Below are 18,584 nucleotides of genomic sequence, written 5' to 3' on the forward strand. Positions count from 1 at the left end.
TTTAAAGGTATGCGTACGTAAAATTCAATTTTAATATAATCAATTACCGGAAATTATGTTATAAATATATGTTGGTTGAAAATTAAAATTTCCATTGGACGAAGGATGAGAAAAAAAACTAAAAACAATCCGAAAACAACAGTTTTAAATATGTACAACATTCAACAATTAAATAAAATTTTCATAAACAACCATTGGCTCGAAAAATAAAACAATATGTTTTTCATAAATAAAAAACACATTCAATTTAGTATTCACAATATTATTGACTACTTACACTTCTTACAGTGATCTCGAAATTATTAATATCCTAAGGTATGTTTTTTTCCTCAACTAAACATGAACAGTAAAAACAGGAACAATTCTGTCATAATAAAAAGTTTAAAAACCATATCTCTTTAATATCCAATTAACATTAATAACTAAAACAATTAAAAAAAAGTTAATAAAGTCTTGGATATTTTCGGCATATTTGAAATATATGCTTCATGTACATCTTTATTATGACTTCCACATAGGGTCTTTCAAAATTAGAGATGTTTCTTTGATACTAATAACAATAATAAATTATGGTGAAGCATTCAAATTCATATAAAAATTCTCTTTCAAAAGAACCTGCGTGATCACAACATTACAAAATCAACAAATGCTAATTTACTACGAAGAAACTGGGTATTACGTTAAAGATTCATTCTTCAGTTTTATTACAAATTTCCTGAGTAAATCCCTAATATTGTCATATGTTGAATAACTTATACCCACAGCTATTGGGCCTTTTATCCAATTCATGGATAACCCTTTGTAAAAGCCCTTTTTAATACCCTCAGTCCTGAAACAATTGTTATTGTATATATATTTTTCCTGACAACACTTTTATCATTTTCTTCTCTTTAGATGTTGTTATGTAAACCATTATAATTTCGTTAATTAAACTACTGATAGGTGCTGATTTATTGGTGAATAAGAAAACCACTTACTTGTAAACATAAAGTACTGTTTTGTACATGTTTGGATACCTTCCAGTAGTATCGGTTTGCATTCTTCTTCTAATAATATCAAATGGATAACTGCTTGTTTGACCTAAAACACCTGCAATTGCACCAAATATTAAAGAAGCCAGTGGATGTATAACATAAGAATTATTTATGTGATCTAAAAAATAAAACAAGTTTAATATAATATCATTATAACATATTAATAAGCTTACCTCTATAATGTTTTTTTAATGAGTCATAAGTAAAAAATGAGACTCCAGCATAAGGTATAACTCCTACAATAGTAGGAATAAATCCTTTATAAAATGCATTCATTCCTTCAAAGGAGTATATTTTTGAAAACACCTTAAAATTAGAACTTAAAACATACCTATCATACATAATCTTAAACTTACATGTCGCAGCGTTGAATATTCTAATTTATGTGTAACGGCCATTCGAGCTCTTGCTAAATCTAATGGATAGGTTAAAGCTTGCGATGTTACTCCTGCTAGGGAACCGGCCAGAAATAAACGTTCTGGTGTCCTATGGCGTTAAATATAAAAAATATAGTACACAAAATTATTTTATTACTTTACAGCATGTTAAAGATGATTCTGAAGAACTGAATTGTATAGGCATAGTGTGTGAGAAGGAAGTTATAACTAACATAAGAGCCATAGAAATATATAAATATTAGTCTTAAGAATTATTAAGGATCAGTCCAGAGTACTGGTTAAAAAATTACAGAATGAATAAAAATGAGATTTTTACCCATTTTGTTGGTCAACTTTTAATACTCTTTTCCATTGTTCGTGAGCAGTGAACTGTATAGCACAATATGGTACAATTCTCGCCATAGTAGCACTGTTGCCCCTCCATAATGCAAAGAATCCCTGCTTCTTAAATGTTTCAACCAAAAACTTTAAAGCTTTTCTTGTAGAATATGGTTTATGGCTGCAAAGTCCAAACAAAGAAATAAATAACATTAAGTACATTATTTGAAATATACCTACACACTTTACCTAATTTGAAAATTTATTTTCGTTCGGTCTAATGGAGCTATTGTAGTTTTGGCCAAAGCTCCAGCAATCGCACCTGCTGTTAAGCTAGTCAATACTATTTCACTGTTACTCAAATGTTTTAATTTTGGATCATCATCATGTGTGGATTTACCCATAATGCCTTTGAAAGCTCTCAGGCATTATTTAAGCATCAAATTAGATATCTAGAACAGAATAAAAATCATACTAATTGGCTTTTAACAATATATAAGTATGGTAAACCTCAATTTAGCCACCGAATCGAACAACTTATTTTGAATATCGCAATCAAAGTTCAGAGTACGATAAAATTCGATTCCGAGATTTCTGAAGTGAATATCGCTATTGCCAAAAAGATTTTTTCACAGGTTTGTTTTGATAAATACAAACTGCGTTTTCAATATTACTCTGTTAAATTATTGTTTTGATCAGTTTTCAACACAAACGTGAGCCGCAAATGATTAAAGTTATTTTGTAGTTTTTTACTTTTATCAAAGATAAATATTTACTACTATTACAATTAAAAATATAAACCTAACCTTATCATAAAACCGTGAAACGCACTTGCCCTTTACATAACATTATTCACAAAATTCAAGCAATTCAACAATTTCGGTCTCAAAAACTAACCTCTTATTGAGTTTATACCCAATTTATGTAATTTATACTCTATATAGTACATATACTTAAGTCATAAACAATAATAAATACATGGAGCCTTCATTATAGTGAGGGTTTTAAAAATAATGTACCTAAGCATTATTATTGAAATTATGCATAATAAATATCCATATGAATACCTTGATTACTTAAATGTGGTGATATAAAGTATATCTATTAACGTAAAACTAAGTATGATTCAAACTTATCAAGGCATAATGAACAATAAATTTTTAAATTTGTTTAGCCGGATAAGTAACATTGACTCCCGGACTATACTATACGATACCAGTTTTATGTAAAACTGTACATGTACCTCCAGTACAACCTGTTGATGACAGGTACGGATAAAACAGCTAATCTCGGATCAATTCATTTGATTTTACCTTTGTCTATTGGGAACGTGTCGAGTTTTTTCTATTTTATTAACTTCCAAATATCTTTAGAAAATGGTAATTATATTGTTTACATATTTTCGTGTAAAAGAGTACATTAACTGGGTTTTTATATTTAGGCCAGATACTTCAAAGAACAGGATATAGACGGTAGGTGCACATAATCAATGTTAAATTAATGTAACTGTACTTCTAGATAAAATAACATATCTGTTAACAAGTAAAGCCCTTTATTTACAAATATATTAAAACAAATTCAAAAATACATATTATTTGGCAAAACTTCTCCCAAGTAACTGTTATCTATTATTAATCTGATAAGTAAACATATTAAATTAAGTCCTTTGTTACCACTAATACTACCTAATACATTTAAATATATAAATATCTAAAAAATACTGTTTCATATAAAAATCTTAATATAGTCACAATTTTAGTATATATACCTCTTTATACTAGATTTGTATATCTTTAAAACGCTTAATATAAATATTACTCATTTACAGGAGATATTATTTTCATTATTTTTTGTACTACAATAAAAAATGCCTAACGAACGTAATATTATTTATATCAAAGTAAAAAGTCAAATACCTATTTAACTTTTCCAGAATTCAGGGAATGTTTCTATCTATATGCCCGTTCTGATCACATAAAGACTTTGGATGAACTTACAGTAATAATGAGAAGTCTGGACTTGTCTCCGACTATATCTGAGTTAGCAGGATATTTTAAACATAAGGTATAAAGGTATAAAGCTCATAATGACTTACAATGCAAAGTTTTTTGTAGGGAGGAAAAATGTCATTTCCTGATTTTTTGGAAGTTATGCATATTCACTCAAGAGTTGAAAATTTACCAAAAGAAATAATAGATGCATTTAGAGCAGCTGACCCTGAAGGTAGAGGTACAGTACCGGCAAAACAATTAAGACATCTTTTACAAAACTGGGGTGAAAGGCTGTCTTCAAAAGAAGTTGATAGAATCTTCCGAGAAGCAAATGTAAATAATAATAGCATGGTTAACTATGAAGATTTCATCAAAATAGCTTGTGCCCCAGTTCCTGATTATTACTAACAGCTCTAATATTGTATAAAAAGTTAGAGCATAATTTATTTATTTAAAAAAAGTCAATTTTAGTGAAAGGTATATGTAAACATTTATTACATAAAAAAATCAAACTTACTCTTAAGGTAAAAATTATATTATTTTTCTTGCCGTTGAATATTCACTAAAATTTAACATATGTTTATCACAAGTATTTGTCAGAATTATAATTGTAATTAAATAAACATTTTCGTTACAAAAACTCAAAAACGTTTTATTTCCTCGTTAGGGATATTTCGGACTTAGAGCGCAGAAACTTTGAACTTTTGACGTTGTCGTTTTTGTGGTCCCTACTTTACAATGGCCTTGACTTGAAATTCCAAATTTCCTAAATATAATTTAAAGTATTTTTAGTGAAGATAGTAGAATTTTAGTTCAATATGTATATCTACACATGTATATATTGTGCATTACAATGATAGCATAAATAAAAATGAAAAGAGTTATTTATCCGAGTTTAGGTGACTTAATATACACATATTTCGAATTAAACCTTTATAATAAGTTTTATTAGGTCTTTAGATATCAAATAAAAATATATAAGTTTCACACAAAATATGTATGTTAAAAATATAATAGTAGATTGATTTGATATAAATATATTATTATTTGCAGGAGCACCAACATAACCATTATAAAAATAAAAATATACCTAGAAACCCAAACTAACCTTACATTCGAAGCGTTATCGGCATTTTAAAAGTTGTGGTTCTCAAGATATTTTTATAATTGTACAAATATAAAAACATTCATTAAAAATGTCGACTGCTATGCCTATAAACCCTAAACCGTTCTTAAACAGTCTTACTGGAAAAGCGGTTATGGTGAAATTGAAATGGGGCCACGAATATAAAGGTTATTTAGTTTCTGTTGATGGCTATATGAACTTACAGTTAGCAAATTGCGAAGAATTCATTGATGGGAGTGTTACAGGTAATTATTACTATATTCCTGGCACTATTTTTGCTTTATTTTATTTTTTTATAGGAAATTTGGGTGAGGTTCTAATTAGATGTAACAATGTTTTATTTATAAGAGGAGCAGAAGAGGAAGACGAAGAAGGAGAAACAAGGGATTAGGTTTAATTTTGTACAAAATTAAATATTAAATTATGATGAATGAGTGTGGTTATAAGACTATGTTGATGTATGTATGACCGTATGTAAAATTTAATAAATTTTGCTATAAAAAAATGAATGTCTTTTATTTCTTCTGTACATTACTTTAGTACATTTTCCAGTTATATTTTAGCCTTATTTAGACAATTTCATAAAACATCTTACTGAAGGTATTGTCGATTTTCTATCATAGCTATAGGTTTTCTTCACCTTTTGGACAGCCTATGGATTTTTTGCAAAAGTGCTGGCTGGTCAGGCCATGAATCAATGGAATAAATTATAGTTTCAAAAGAGCAATGTCTGGGTAATAATACAGGTAGGGTGGGATATTTTACTGAAGGGCATGCATAAATGTTTCAACTTCTAGCTGTGCTAAAAAAATATTTTTGTATAGTTTTGTTGTTGGTAATGCTCTATAGTGATAGTTCATTGGCTTTCAGTAACATGACAGTAGAACACTGTGAGCTGACTTTATGAGAAAATGATGACATTAACATGAAATAGTAACAAAATAACCAGCTACAATTGAGTATTATTAGTTATGCTGCTTTTGTGAAACCCTCAAAACATATATAGTCCAAATATACTCTAATACTAATGTATACATTGTTTGCACAATTTAATAAAAATTAATTATCATAATAAATATTATCATTTAGCATAATAGGTCTAGTTATTACTGATAAATACTTGGTAGATATTTCATACTGGCTATACTTTGGCTATGCTTTCTATTTCTATTTTTTATAACTGATTAATACCATCAATATTTCAGTAAAAATAATGCAATTTAGAAAATTATCGAAAGTTTATTAACTTAACTACAACGATAAACTGTCCAGATGGGACCCTATGGTCGTTTTTTCAGGACGGAGATATTAAATAGTGCGATTGAAATGGATATAGATGTTCGAAACATATTGTGTTGCATACCTACAAAATATGTTTGAACCATTAATAAATTTAGAATTATTTGGAAGACAAATAAAAGAGTTTTTTCTGATTTAAAATAAAAAAAACATACTTATCAAAGCTGTGTTTTTTACCGTTTTTGCAAGCTCATTTTAAGTATTATCATATTACTTAGGGTAGGATAACGTTTCTTATCTATATAATAATCTGTCATCCGGTTGTAGAGCGAAATAAAAACTATATATGGATTTTTCTTAAAACATTCTAGTTAAAAGGAACAATGAATGATACTTTTCTGCTTAAAATAAGCTTAAACTTTAATTGTACATTTATTTGTGCTTTAGAATGGATATATTGTGGGCAATGACACCTCCTGATAAAATTTTTAAGGTTTTCTGCAATTTTTAAATTAAGTTTATTCTATTTTCTTTTGTGTTCGCAAATTTGGTAGCCAGTTAGTCGTTAAAATTGTCTATTCTGGAGATAACTTAGAGAGTTTTTCAATAGATAGCAATGGAAATCAATCTTTTCAATGGAATGAGCTGATGAGCATGATGACCTTTAGTGTTGAAAACACCTTTCGGCCTCTGATGTTGTCATGGGAGTTATCAACCACCATTTCTAATAATTGTCTAGTCTTCCTCAACTTTTAAAAAGTATAGAAGAGGCAGTGCAGTATTAAGGTGATACACTGATTATAGCGACCCTCCAACTTTTCGATACCATTTTTGTAGTACGATTTGTCCTCTGCTTCAAAATAGGCCTCAGTTTGGTGCATCGTGCAAGCCTTTTTATTGAAAAAAAATTGTGAAGTCTCCACTTAAATAGCGGCCTTGTTTTGCTCGCAGAGCACGATCGTGTGGCCCAGATAAATAGTGATAGAGATGATAGAAGATAAGAATTCGCGAATGTTTAGCGGGATTTGGTTTTTGGTAAGTAATAGAAAATGTTTTAGTATTTTAGTGAGATTACATCATTACTTTTGAGAGTTTCTTTAGTTTTTTCAAGCACTGAAGCGTTTATGCACCAGCCGCCACTGATTGTACGCGTTCTTCGTTGCGAAATAAATTAATTTAGGGATTTGACCAATTAACCGTCGCCTCCGCTCTGTTGCTACCCCTCGGTCCGCGGACGAAACCGCTCGTTTGCAGTCGATTGTTCGACGGGGGATGAAGTCAATCCGTCCGTTCCCGCCCCTCGCCTCGCCCGGCCGTAGTCTAATCGAGTCTCAGCGATCGAACGCGAACAATACCTTTATTAGAGATGGGCCAAATGACATGGTCCGAATGACGTGCCACTGTTGACTTATTGGCTAATCTGAACCGAATGACAACGATTATTATTGCGAGGGTGGATGGCGAACGTTTAAATGACAATTTCATTTCGTAATGTCGGGATGGAACCGGCCCACTTGACTTTTATTCGTTGTCGGGGGACGTACTTATGTTTATCGTTCTGTTGCTTGAATTTTTAATTGACGTATAACTAAGGGTGTTGCAGTTTAACGAGAACGTTTGACATAGTATATAGTGATATAGTAATTTAATGAAGATTTGATAACCGTCAATGAATCAGTCAATGTCATTAAATAAAATATTAAACACTATTGGACGTTTATGTTTACCATCCTTTTGTTTGAATTTTTAATTGAAATATAACTAAATGGGTACGGAATGTTGGAGTTTAACGAGAATATTTGACATAGTATATAGTGATAAAATAAGTTAATGGAGATTTGTTAACTGTGAGTGAATTTATCAATGTCGTTAAATAAAATATTAAAAACTATTTCACGTTTATATTTACCATTCTTTTGTTTGAATATTTCATTGAAATCTAACTAAAGGTGTACGGCATTTTGCAGTTTAACGATAACATTTGATATAGTATATAGTGATAGAGTAATTTAATGGAAATTTGTTAACTGTCAATGAATTTGTAAATATCATTAAATAAAATATTAAAAACTATTTGACGTTTATGTTCACCATTCTATTTTTGAATATTTAATTGAAATATAACTAAAGGTGCACGGCATGTTGCAGTGTAATCAGAACGTTTGATACAGTATATAGTGATAAAGTAATTTAATGGAGATTTGGTAACTGTCAATGAATTTGTAAATATCATTAAATAAAATATTAAAAACTATTTGAAGTTTATGTTCACCATTCTATTGTTTGAATATTTAATTGAAATATAACTAAAGGTGCACGGCATGATGCAGTGTAATCAGAACATTTGACAGAGTATATAGTGATAAAGTAATTTAATGGAGATTTGGTAACTGTCAATGAATTTGTAAATATCATTAAATAAAATATTAAAAACTATTTGAAGTTTATGTTCACCATTCTATTGTTTGAATATTTAATTGAAATATAACTAAAGGTGCACGGCATGTTGCAGTGTAATCAGAACATTTGACAGAGTATATAGTGATAAAGTAATTTAATGGAGATTTGGTAACTGTCAATGAATTTGTAAATATCATTAAATAAAATATTAAAAACTATTTGACGTTTATGTTCACCATTCTATTGTTTGAATATTTAATTGAAATATAACTAAAGGTGCACGGCATGTTGCAGTGTAATCAGAACATTTGACACAGTATATAGTGATAAAGTAATTTAATGGAGATTTGGTAACTGTCAATGAATTTGTAAATATCATTAAATAAAATATTAAAAACTATTTGACGTTTATGTTCACCATTCTATTGTTTGAATATTTAATTGAAATATAACTAAAGGTGCACGGCATGTTGCAGTGTAACCAGAACATTTGACAGAGTATATAGTGATAAAGTAATTTAATGGAGATTTGGTAACTGTCAATGAATTTGTAAATATCATTAAATAAAATATTAAAAACTATTTGACGTTTATGTTCACCATTCTATTGTTTGAATATTTAATTGAAATATAACTAAAGGCGCACGGCATGTTGCAGTGTAATCAGAACATTTGACAGAGTATATAGTGATAAAGTAATTTAATGGAGATTTGGTAACTGTCAATGAATTTGTAAATATCATTAAATAAAATATTAAAAACTATTTGACGTTTATGTTCACCATTTTATTGTTTGAATAATTAATTGAAATATAACTAAAGGTGCACGGCATGTTGCAGTGTAATCAGAACATTTGACACAGTATATAGTGATAAAGTAATTTAATGGAGATTTGGTAACTGTCAATGAATTTGTAAATATCATTAAATAAAATATTAAAAACTATTTGACGTTTATGTTCACCATTCTATTGTTTGAATATTTAATTGAAATATAACTAAAGGTGCACGGCATGTTGCAGTGTAATCAGAACATTTGACAGAGTATATAGTGATAAAGTAATTTAATGGAGATTTGGTAACTGTCAATGAATTTGTAAATATCATTAAATAAAATATTAAAAACTATTTGAAGTTTATGTTCACCATTCTATTGTTTGAATATTTAATTGAAATATAACTAAAGGTGCACGGCATGTTGCAGTGTAACCAGAACATTTGACACAGTATATAGTGATAACGTAATTTAATGGAGATTTGGTAACTGTCAATAAATTTGTCAAAGTCATTAAACAATATATTTAAAACTAGTTAGTTATTTAAAAAACGTGCTTGATTTTATTTTGTTTATAAAATATGTGAACAATAAAAGAACAAAAGGTATTCGTTCGTATTATAAAATTAACTTTGTCATTATTTTGTTTTATTAACAGTTCATTGATTATTTCTTAAATCAGTATATCCTGATTTTAATCTCTTTAAATATTCATCATTATTTGTTTAAGAAATTCATGAAAGCATCATTTCTTTTCCAATGTTCATTGATATATCCGGACCAGGTGATTTATTCCATATATTAGAAAAGAGCGGCGCGTATATTCAACCAAGAGGAACAACAAATGAAGAACACCAGTTGCACTGTGAAAACGCGCGGTCAGCACGGGTTGGGGCGCTTTTCGGACGTCGTTCGAACTTTTCGGTTTTTCCTGGCGCAGGCCTCTCGCCAAGAACTTTATTGCACGATCAGGACCGATGAGGATAGGGTGATGGGTGTATATACACATTTCGCCGTAGCTGGAAGTTACTTGTAATTAAGCTTGAGGATGTTTTATTTGCACAGTGAAATTTGACTTAATTAGGTTCCTAACCTAGTTAATCCATAGTATTATGATGTTTACATTGTGATGTTTTTGTTATGTCAAACATATAATTAAAATAGAACTATAATGAAAGTTCCTATGAATATCAGATGAAATTAAAGGGACAATTAACTGACTGCAGGTTTTTCTGGTTTAATGTTTATTTTTCTCTCTCATAGTGCTAAAAATTCGTTATCCCAATTATCATCTTAAAACCCTTCTGACTGATTTTCCAGAAAGTGAAGAAAAATATTTTGCTGATACTCTAAAGAGCATTTATTGAAGGCCTTGGTACAATGTATTATATTTAAAGTGTTGTTTATCAGTAACTACGACTTTCCTAACTGATGACGTTTCAATGAATTTATGACTTGCACGATTAATATTTTTGTGCCAATATTGACATTAATCAATAAATGAAACTACTAAGGGTACTGAAACGATGACATTCAAAGTGACGCTTTATTAGTCCAGTAACGTAAAAATTACGTATTAATAAAATATTTAAAAAAAAATTGAGCCGGCTTCAAAAAATAAATAAAGAACTCACTAAAACAATACAAAGATAATAATTAAATTTTGTGACATATACACGAAATTAAATTACAAACAGCCGGCTTGGTGGCGCAGTGGTAAAGGCGATGGGACGGTCCTCCTACTGTTGCGATAGCCGCGGGTTCGGATCCCGTTGGGGCATGGTCGTAAATTTATGTTTTTGATTGTATAAAATTAAAACTAGACATTTTAACGTACAAATGGTGGCGGCCGAGAAACTCGCTCAGTGTCCAACGGAGATGTTCGACGTTGTACTTGACGAGAACCAGCTGGAAGAGGCATGTGAAGATATAGCTGAATATTATTTATTTCATTCCATTTGAACATCGATTCAGCTAATTAACAAAATTACTTATTTATTTCAAATATAATGGATATAGATTAACTATATTAGAGGTATCGTATAATATTCGAAATGCTGTCAACAAAATGAAGTTTCTTGGCATGATATTCTGCTTCGAAAGGCTAAAACATGATGATCAAACCAAAGAGATTAAATCTGATTTTTAGTTAACAAAATACGGTGGAAAATTAACGTGTAGTAGATTCGAATCCTGCTGGGGCATGGTGGTCGTAAATTTAAGTTTGTGATTGTTTAAAATTTATGATTGTTCTGGGCAAGAGTGTAAAATCCGTTGGTCACTCGCCAGTCGGTAGGCTTAATGCTGAGGACCGGAGTTCGGAGCCCACGTTAAACTTTAGGCCCAGTCCAGATAAACCCATAGTTGGTAAAAGGAGACTTTAATATATATATATATATATATATATATATATATATATATATAAAGAAAAATTACGAACAAGACAAATCTAGTTTATTGCTTGACACCGACTTCAAACTGATCTGTTGGCAGTAGTTAAAGTAATATTGTAAATAGATAAATAGGTTTAGGTAGGTATTAAGCTAAATTGTGTGTATATAGTAGAATATAAAATATGTGTAGAAGTTAGGTTATATGTTTTTTATTTATTTTTATTTAGTTATTACAACTATTATTATGTACACATTTATTTTAAATCGGGTTTTTTATGTTAAAAATCTAAGTTTGATTATTTTAAAATTTTTAGTGACTTCCTTACTTATTTTTTGAAGTCGGTTCAATTTTGTTGTTAAAAATATTTCATTTTTCTCTTTTTAGTGTTAGATATTTACTCAATAAATTATGCAGTTATTTTATTAAATATTGCAATGGGTAGCCCAACTAAAAGTGCAACCCGTATGAGGAAAAATAGGAATTAAGAAACAATTATTGAAAATAAGGAACGCTTTAGGCCCCGGGGTCCGTTACCTAGTCTAGGTGATTTGACAAATTTTCCAACCAAACTAGAACAAAAACAGTTATGTAGCTTAATGTTCTAATCGTTACACCATAAAAACATTCGCCTGTAATGTTTTACGAAGTCCCATATGATGTGGTTAGTGCTTAAGAAGCAAACTGAATCACATTTACACTGAACTGCTTCCGATTTTTCGTCACATCAGTTCAGTAATAACGTTATAGCCAAATATCTCATTGTTTTAGATAAAAAAATATGTAAAAATTTTGTACGTGTCTTTTAAATTTCCCCCATCAGATCCCGACTTTGTTACAATGGGACCATGCCGGAAGTGCACACTTTCGAATAAAAAAAGTTTTGAAAATGGGTCCATAATTGACTTTGATATTATTGGCATACAAAGTTATTAAATATTGAAGGTTATGTTTTTGACAGATGTTTAATCTACTGTGGTTTTTTAAGTAACACAATTTTTATTATAAAAAGTGTTTATAATTATTGAAATATTATATAATAATCCATATTTAAAAATAAATTCTGTAATATTTTTCTTAAACAAATTATTCTTTTTTAACTCTTTGTGATTCCACAATCTGCCCTATAGGCAATAAGTATATCTTATGTACATGGCATGCAGAAAATCACTTCATTAAGCGATCTTCTGTATAAAATATTATCTTAATTAATTAATTAGTCTTATTCTAAAGTATTTATGTATGTCCAGTAATAAGATCAGGTGGTGTTAAACGTTTTAGTCTACGCACTTCACTATCACGTCGCATATTTAGCTGATTAGCGAGTACATTGGGATGCACCGACACTCTTTCGAAGTACTTCACACAAACACGTTGAATTACACTTGTTATTGGTTCTAGAGGAATATCGCGTTGTATCACTTTATTTGAAATATAGTACGGAGCATTAACAATGGCGCGCAACACCTTATTTTGGAACCGTTGAATGATGGATATATTAAATTTGCTAGCGGTGCCCCATAGTTGGATTCCATATGACCAAATAGGCTTGAGTATAGACTCATACAGCAACACCTTGTTATCTAATGATAACTTAGATTTGCGCCCGATGAGCCAATACATTTGATATAATTTCAGTCGAAGTTGTTTATAGAGTATGTGCTTCTTCCAGGTTAGGCGTCGATTTAAGTACAAACCAAGATATTTAACTTGCTCTGCTTGGGGGAGTTGACGATGATTGATATTCACTGGTGGACATGTTCTTCTACGCAGGGTAAACGTTACATGGGTGGATTTTATTTCATTGACTTTAATGCGCCATGTCTTCAACCATAATTATATTTGATCCAGGTGGGTTTGTAGGTTTATTGATGCTGTGACTGGATCTTCATGGGATGCCAATATTGCTGTGTCGTTTGCGTATGTTGCCACAGTAGTTATTTTTGTGGTGGGAAGATCGGCCGTATACAGAAGATTTTTGGTACTGGACCCAGTACACTACCTTGCGGAAATCCTGAATATATGGGATTTAATTCGGTATGTTCATCGCCTTGATTTACAATAAAATGTCTATCAGTGAATTACGATTTTAGTAACTGAGTATGCGGATGAGGGAGAAATTTCTTTAGTTTAACCTGCAAGCCCGTTTTCCATACTTTGTCAAAAGCCTCAGATATATCTAGAAAAGCAACCGAACAATATCTTTTGGCAGTTAGGTCAGTGTTTATTTTGTTTACAAGTCTGTGCACTTGTTCTATAGTCCCATGCTTATTGCGAAACCCAAACTGATGTTATGGAATAATTTTTCTTTTTTCTATTATATAGTTTAGCTTCTTGATGTACAGCTTCTCGAAAACTTTCGAGATTATCGGTAATAGACTTACAGGCCGGTAGGAGGTCACATCTTCAAACAAATGACAAATATTATAAATTGTCAGAACTTGAAGTCGTCAAGTCTTCGAATATTTTTAATTTAAAATCGCTGAGGATTCATGAAAGTTGTCTACCTCTATTACATCACTCAATAAGTCCCGACTCTGACGCATAGATGACGCCACTTCTTAATAATATTAACTTAACCTAGCAATCCTAACCTTCGAGTGACATGTGTCACAATTTCTCGTTTGTTTTAAATGTTAGAGGGGCTTTAGTGAAACATTATTATCGAAACATTTGTGCCGAATTCTTTTGCCATCCACTGCATAGCCCAAATCTGATCCCTAGTGTCCCAGGTAAAAAGGTTTAACTTTTAAGCAATTGATTCTATGAAATAGGTACTGTTTTATCAAATTTGAATTTGATTAAAATAAAAACAGTGTCTTATTGGTCGATTTCATAAAGCGAGATAACGAAAAGAAGACCATGTCATAGCTGACAATTCAGATTTTTTAAAAATAGAGGGATAGATGAAAGAAAAACGCTTTTTTCTTGTTGAGTAGCATTACATCCTGGCAGCTACAGTGTGCAATGTCAATTTTATTGTCAATTACCTACTGATATATTCATCATAGAGTATATATAGAGGTTTTACTTAAATAGGCGAAACCGAGGAAATGTTTTGCGTGGTCCATTCAATGGCGGCTCTGAGACCACTTTTTTGATTGGTTCATTTGAATTGGCCTACAAGGGCATTTGATTGGTCTAATTTTTATGTGTCTGACAAAATACAATTAACATTTTTGTGTCTTAAATATAATCATAACTATATGATTATAATGTTGCTTCATCCTCAAAAGTGTTGTGTATCCAGTGTATGTGCGGAAATAAAAAGCTAGACGTAGTTTTCCTTGGAAGAAGCAACCCAAGTTAGTTAGATTAAGGATGTGAGTATGACTTGAGTGAGCATTGTTTTTACCTTGTAGGTATACAATTATTTATATAAAGCATTTGTGTTCATATATATTATTATTTACAAGAATACAACAGAAGAAATCATGAAAATATTATCCACAGTTTAAACATAAAATGTGCCTAAATGGGGCGATAGCAAAATGACATTGAAGGTAAATTTGATTATACTACATGAAAAGATTTTGTTATCCTTTAAAAGGTTGCTTGTGTCAACAATTATACACTAATTATTTTGAAGGGGTTCATTTACTTGACACACACGTATATTGGCCAAGATATTTATAATTAATATTTTGGCTTAAGGCTTCTTAACCGAGATAACTTCTCAACAAGGATGTTAATAAAATACATTAATACAAAATAATATAATATAATTTGTAGACCAAGTAAGTATTGCTTTTTGGTATGTTTTCTCCATTCTGGCGTTTATTGATTGAACTGTTAATAAATGGTTTTAAAAAATTACATTTTGGTTTTATTTGAAATTTAATTGGGCATATATGCGTGAAATTGTCGACCAATGAAATGATCTCCTAATAAAATATTTTCATTACAGGTGCCTGTAATGGTAATTTAAACTAATCAATGAAAAGTAGCAAAATGACGTTCTCAGCGTCTTCCTGCTGCCACACAAAACAATTCTGAAATTATTTGTATATATTACTCTATATATATTCACCAAATAATTAAATTTTATGACAGATGTAACATTTAGTTATTTGAAAAATTAAGGAATCCTATTTTTTAAACTTTTTAAATTTCTTCTTTTAATACTTTATTTTTAACGAGTTCTATTCATAGTAGCCAGAGCCTGGCTTTCCTGGACTAACCCTTGACTTGATGTGCTTGTTTATATGGGCTATGTCACTCCATATAAACGCCTGGAAACTGTTTAATCAGCAGCAGCTAAGCTGTCTGAAACTTTTTAAAATAATTTGATCTGGATTTTCTCCTAATAAGTTTTGCAATTTGTTGTTATTGGATGTTTCTTTTTGTCATCCAGGCTGTTCTTTGTCAATAACACCAAAATCCCCAATTTTAAATTGGTTGAAAACAAAAATAATAATTATTAATAATGCAGTTCAGTTCCAACCTTCGTAGGGTGAAGACGTATTTTCAATACGGTCCAAGCTATAAAAAGATACCTTTCTTTAAAAAAACCCAGTATTTTATTACGGTTATTTAATTGAGTGTTAAAAACGCATAACAGATGCGGCTATCCGTCTCTCAGTGGACCTAAAGTGTAGTGAATACGTGTTTACGTGACCAGACAAAAGGACTGCATCTCATTTTTATTAGTGTTTAAAATAATTTCATCTTATTTTACAACAGTCCTTTTGAAATTCATTTATTGTATTTATAGTAAAAAACTAGTGCTAAAATAACGTAAGTGAAAAATGAAGTGCGTGAAATAAACAATGTATTTATTTTATTTTTTTTATCCTCTGGAAGTAAATTAAATAAAATATTAAAAATTAAAAAATGGCAAACAATAGCGATTCAACCAAATCACCTGCACACTTTGATATAAGATTAGAACAAACAGCAATAACGCAAACTCCACCATCAGAATGGACTACAGTCGTTAACAAAAAACGATTGAGAAGTCCAGAAGAAGAAATCGCGAGGAAACAAACAAGAATCAGTGACTATTGGTTGCAGAAACCGATAGAGACAAAAAACAGTTTTAGCAACCTGTCGGAAGAAATTGAAGAGAACATACAACCAAGCCCTGAAAAAGTTGTTCCCAAACCACCACCAATAACAGTCTATAAGGTAGGAATAATAAAAAACATCCATGATTTATTAAAAACCATTACTACGAACTACACAATTAAAACAGTGAGCTATGAAACAATTAAAATCCAATTGTTCGAAGCGGATCACTTTAAAGTTCTTATAAAAGAATTAGATGAAAGAAACACCCAATACCATACATTCAGGCCAAAATCCGAGAGAACATTTAAATTCGTATTAAAAGGATTACATCACGGGACGGACTTTAACACCATCAAGGTAGCACTAGCTGAAAAAGGCCACGAGGTCGTAAATATTCACAATATACGACATCACACGACAAAAAAACCTCTGCCTATGTTTTATATAGACATAAAACCTAATGGAAACAATAAGGCGGTGTATGAAATCACCAAATTGGAAAATAATATTATTAAATGCGAACCACCACATATAAAAAGAATTATACCACAATGCACAAGGTGTCAAGCGCACGGGCACACAAAGACTTACTGTCGCAAATCATATAGATGCGTAAAATGTGCAGGAGAACATAAGACAGGAGATTGTACTCGTAAAGTTCGCGATGAAAAAGTGAAATGTGTCAACTGTAACGGAAATCATCCAGCGAACTACAAGGGTTGCGCAGTTCACAAGCAACTACAGCAGAAACTCTATCCTGCCTTAAGGGAAAAAAGGCATCAACAAAAACAATCCACTACTACCAATCTACCACTACCCACCAGAACAAGTCAACCAGACATAACTTATGCCCAAATAGTTGAAAATGGTTCAGCACAAAAACGAGAGACAATATCTCAACCTACTGAAACTAGCAACATCTCAAGATTAGAAAATATGATGGCCAAACTAATGGATCAAATGAGTACGATGCTTGGTCTACTCACAACCGTCGTAAGCAAACTTGCCTAATGCCTGAAACCAATAGCTACAAAATCGCCGTCTGGAATGCCAATGGGCTCCAACAACATGCCAGGGAACTAAAAATGTTCGTAATTGAACAAAATATTGACGTTATGATGGTTTCCGAAACACACTTTACGGACAAAAATTATTTGAAAGTTCCTAAATATAAGCTTTATCATACAAATCACCCTGATGATAAAGCACATGGAGGTACAGCCATAATAATTCGGGATGATATAAAGCATTTCGAAAAAGAAAAATTCCGCAAAGACTACCTGCAAGCCACCAGTATAACCATAGAGGAAGCCCATGGACCATTAACAATTTCTGCGATTTATTGCCCACCCAAACATAACAACAAGGCAGAACAATTTCAAGAATTCTTCCGTACGCTAGGTAATAGATTTATAGCAGGAGGAGATTATAATGCAAAACATTTAATGTGGGGTTCAAGAATAATAACCTCAAAAGGTAGAGAACTGCTCAAAGCCATAAGGATAGATAACTTACAACATATCTCTACTGGTGAACCAACATATTGGCCTTCAGACAGAAATAAAAAACCAGATACAATAGATTTCTGTATTACAAAAAATATTGATCCAAAAAAGTGTCAGGCAGAATCATGTTTCGACCTGTCTTCTGATCATTCACCAATAATAGTAACAATTTCTTCAAAAATTACCATCAAAGATAAACCCCCTTCTCTGTGCAATAATAGAACTAACTGGCCCTCATTTAGAGAAAACTTAGACCAAAATATCTCTCTAAACTTACCGTTACAAACTGAAATGGATATAGAAATAGCAGCAATAAATCTTACAAAAAATATACAGGAGGCAGCATATTCCGCGACTCCCAACATTGAAACATTTCCAAGAAAAAATACACATATAT

The 18,584-nt window shown here is 31.0% G+C and overlaps 3 protein-coding genes across 6 annotated transcripts; 2 read left to right on the forward strand and 1 right to left on the reverse strand.

The window, feature by feature from the left end:
* Positions 1-129: 129 nt before the first annotated feature.
* On the reverse strand, positions 130-4,423 carry LOC143202782 (mitochondrial coenzyme A transporter SLC25A42). 3 transcript variants are annotated; one of them, XM_076414582.1, is made up of 7 exons: positions 4,259-4,423; positions 2,000-2,202; positions 1,749-1,931; positions 1,391-1,520; positions 1,208-1,340; positions 978-1,152; positions 130-829 (listed from the first exon to the last, which is right to left on the reverse strand). In XM_076414582.1, exons 2-7 carry the CDS (start codon positions 2,152-2,154, stop codon positions 676-678), a joined length of 930 nt encoding a protein of 309 aa, XP_076270697.1. In that variant the 5' UTR covers positions 2,155-2,202; positions 4,259-4,423; the 3' UTR covers positions 130-675. The 3 variants fall into 3 exon arrangements, with proteins under 3 accessions (XP_076270697.1, XP_076270699.1, XP_076270698.1); XM_076414584.1 differs by lacking the exon at positions 4,259-4,423 and adding an exon at positions 2,648-2,747; XM_076414583.1 differs by lacking the exon at positions 4,259-4,423 and adding an exon at positions 2,557-2,685.
* LOC143202784 (uncharacterized) lies at positions 2,989-4,390 on the forward strand. 2 transcript variants are annotated; one of them, XM_076414586.1, is made up of 4 exons: positions 2,989-3,129; positions 3,192-3,222; positions 3,684-3,814; positions 3,865-4,390. In XM_076414586.1, the coding sequence occupies exons 1-4, from the start codon at positions 3,127-3,129 to the stop codon at positions 4,147-4,149; spliced, it is 450 nt and encodes a 149-aa protein (XP_076270701.1). In that variant the 5' UTR covers positions 2,989-3,126; the 3' UTR covers positions 4,150-4,390. The 2 variants fall into 2 exon arrangements, with proteins under 2 accessions (XP_076270701.1, XP_076270702.1); XM_076414587.1 differs by lacking the exons at positions 2,989-3,129; positions 3,192-3,222 and adding an exon at positions 3,508-3,630.
* A 410-nt stretch (positions 4,424-4,833) lies between the features above and the next one.
* On the forward strand, positions 4,834-5,371 carry SmF (Small ribonucleoprotein particle protein SmF). Its single transcript, XM_076414589.1, has 2 exons — positions 4,834-5,112; positions 5,167-5,371. Exons 1-2 carry the CDS (start codon positions 4,938-4,940, stop codon positions 5,256-5,258), a joined length of 267 nt encoding a protein of 88 aa, XP_076270704.1. The 5' UTR covers positions 4,834-4,937; the 3' UTR covers positions 5,259-5,371.
* Positions 5,372-18,584: the final 13,213 nt, after the last annotated feature.

The sequence above is a fragment of the Rhynchophorus ferrugineus genome, unplaced genomic scaffold, assembly GCF_030347505.1.
Source record: "Rhynchophorus ferrugineus isolate W39M unplaced genomic scaffold, kcgeb_rfMv2 rfM9, whole genome shotgun sequence".
Classification (NCBI taxonomy): Eukaryota; Metazoa; Arthropoda; class Insecta; order Coleoptera; family Curculionidae; genus Rhynchophorus; species Rhynchophorus ferrugineus.

What these genes read in the sequence shown, in the direction of transcription:
- LOC143202784 (XM_076414586.1), top strand. An exon ending in CAAAGAACAGGATATAGACG is followed by an intron (nt 3,223 to 3,683) that starts GTAGGTGCACAT and finishes TAACTTTTCCAG; the next exon opens with AATTCAGGGAATGTTTCTAT. An exon ending in CAGGATATTTTAAACATAAG is followed by an intron (nt 3,815 to 3,864) that starts GTATAAAGGTAT and finishes AGTTTTTTGTAG; the next exon opens with GGAGGAAAAATGTCATTTCC.
- SmF (XM_076414589.1), top strand. Translation starts at nt 4,938, where the DNA reads ATGTCGACTGCTATGCCTATAAACCCTAAACCGTTCTTAAACAGTCTT. An exon ending in CATTGATGGGAGTGTTACAG is followed by an intron (nt 5,113 to 5,166) that starts GTAATTATTACT and finishes ATTTTTTTATAG; the next exon opens with GAAATTTGGGTGAGGTTCTA.
- LOC143202782 (XM_076414582.1), bottom strand. Translation starts at nt 2,154, where the DNA reads ATGGGTAAATCCACACATGATGATGATCCAAAATTAAAACATTTGAGT. An exon ending in AAAATAAATTTTCAAATTAG is followed by an intron (nt 1,932 to 1,999) that starts GTAAAGTGTGTA and finishes TGGACTTTGCAG; the next exon opens with CCATAAACCATATTCTACAA. An exon ending in AAAGTTGACCAACAAAATGG is followed by an intron (nt 1,521 to 1,748) that starts GTAAAAATCTCA and finishes TTAACGCCATAG; the next exon opens with GACACCAGAACGTTTATTTC.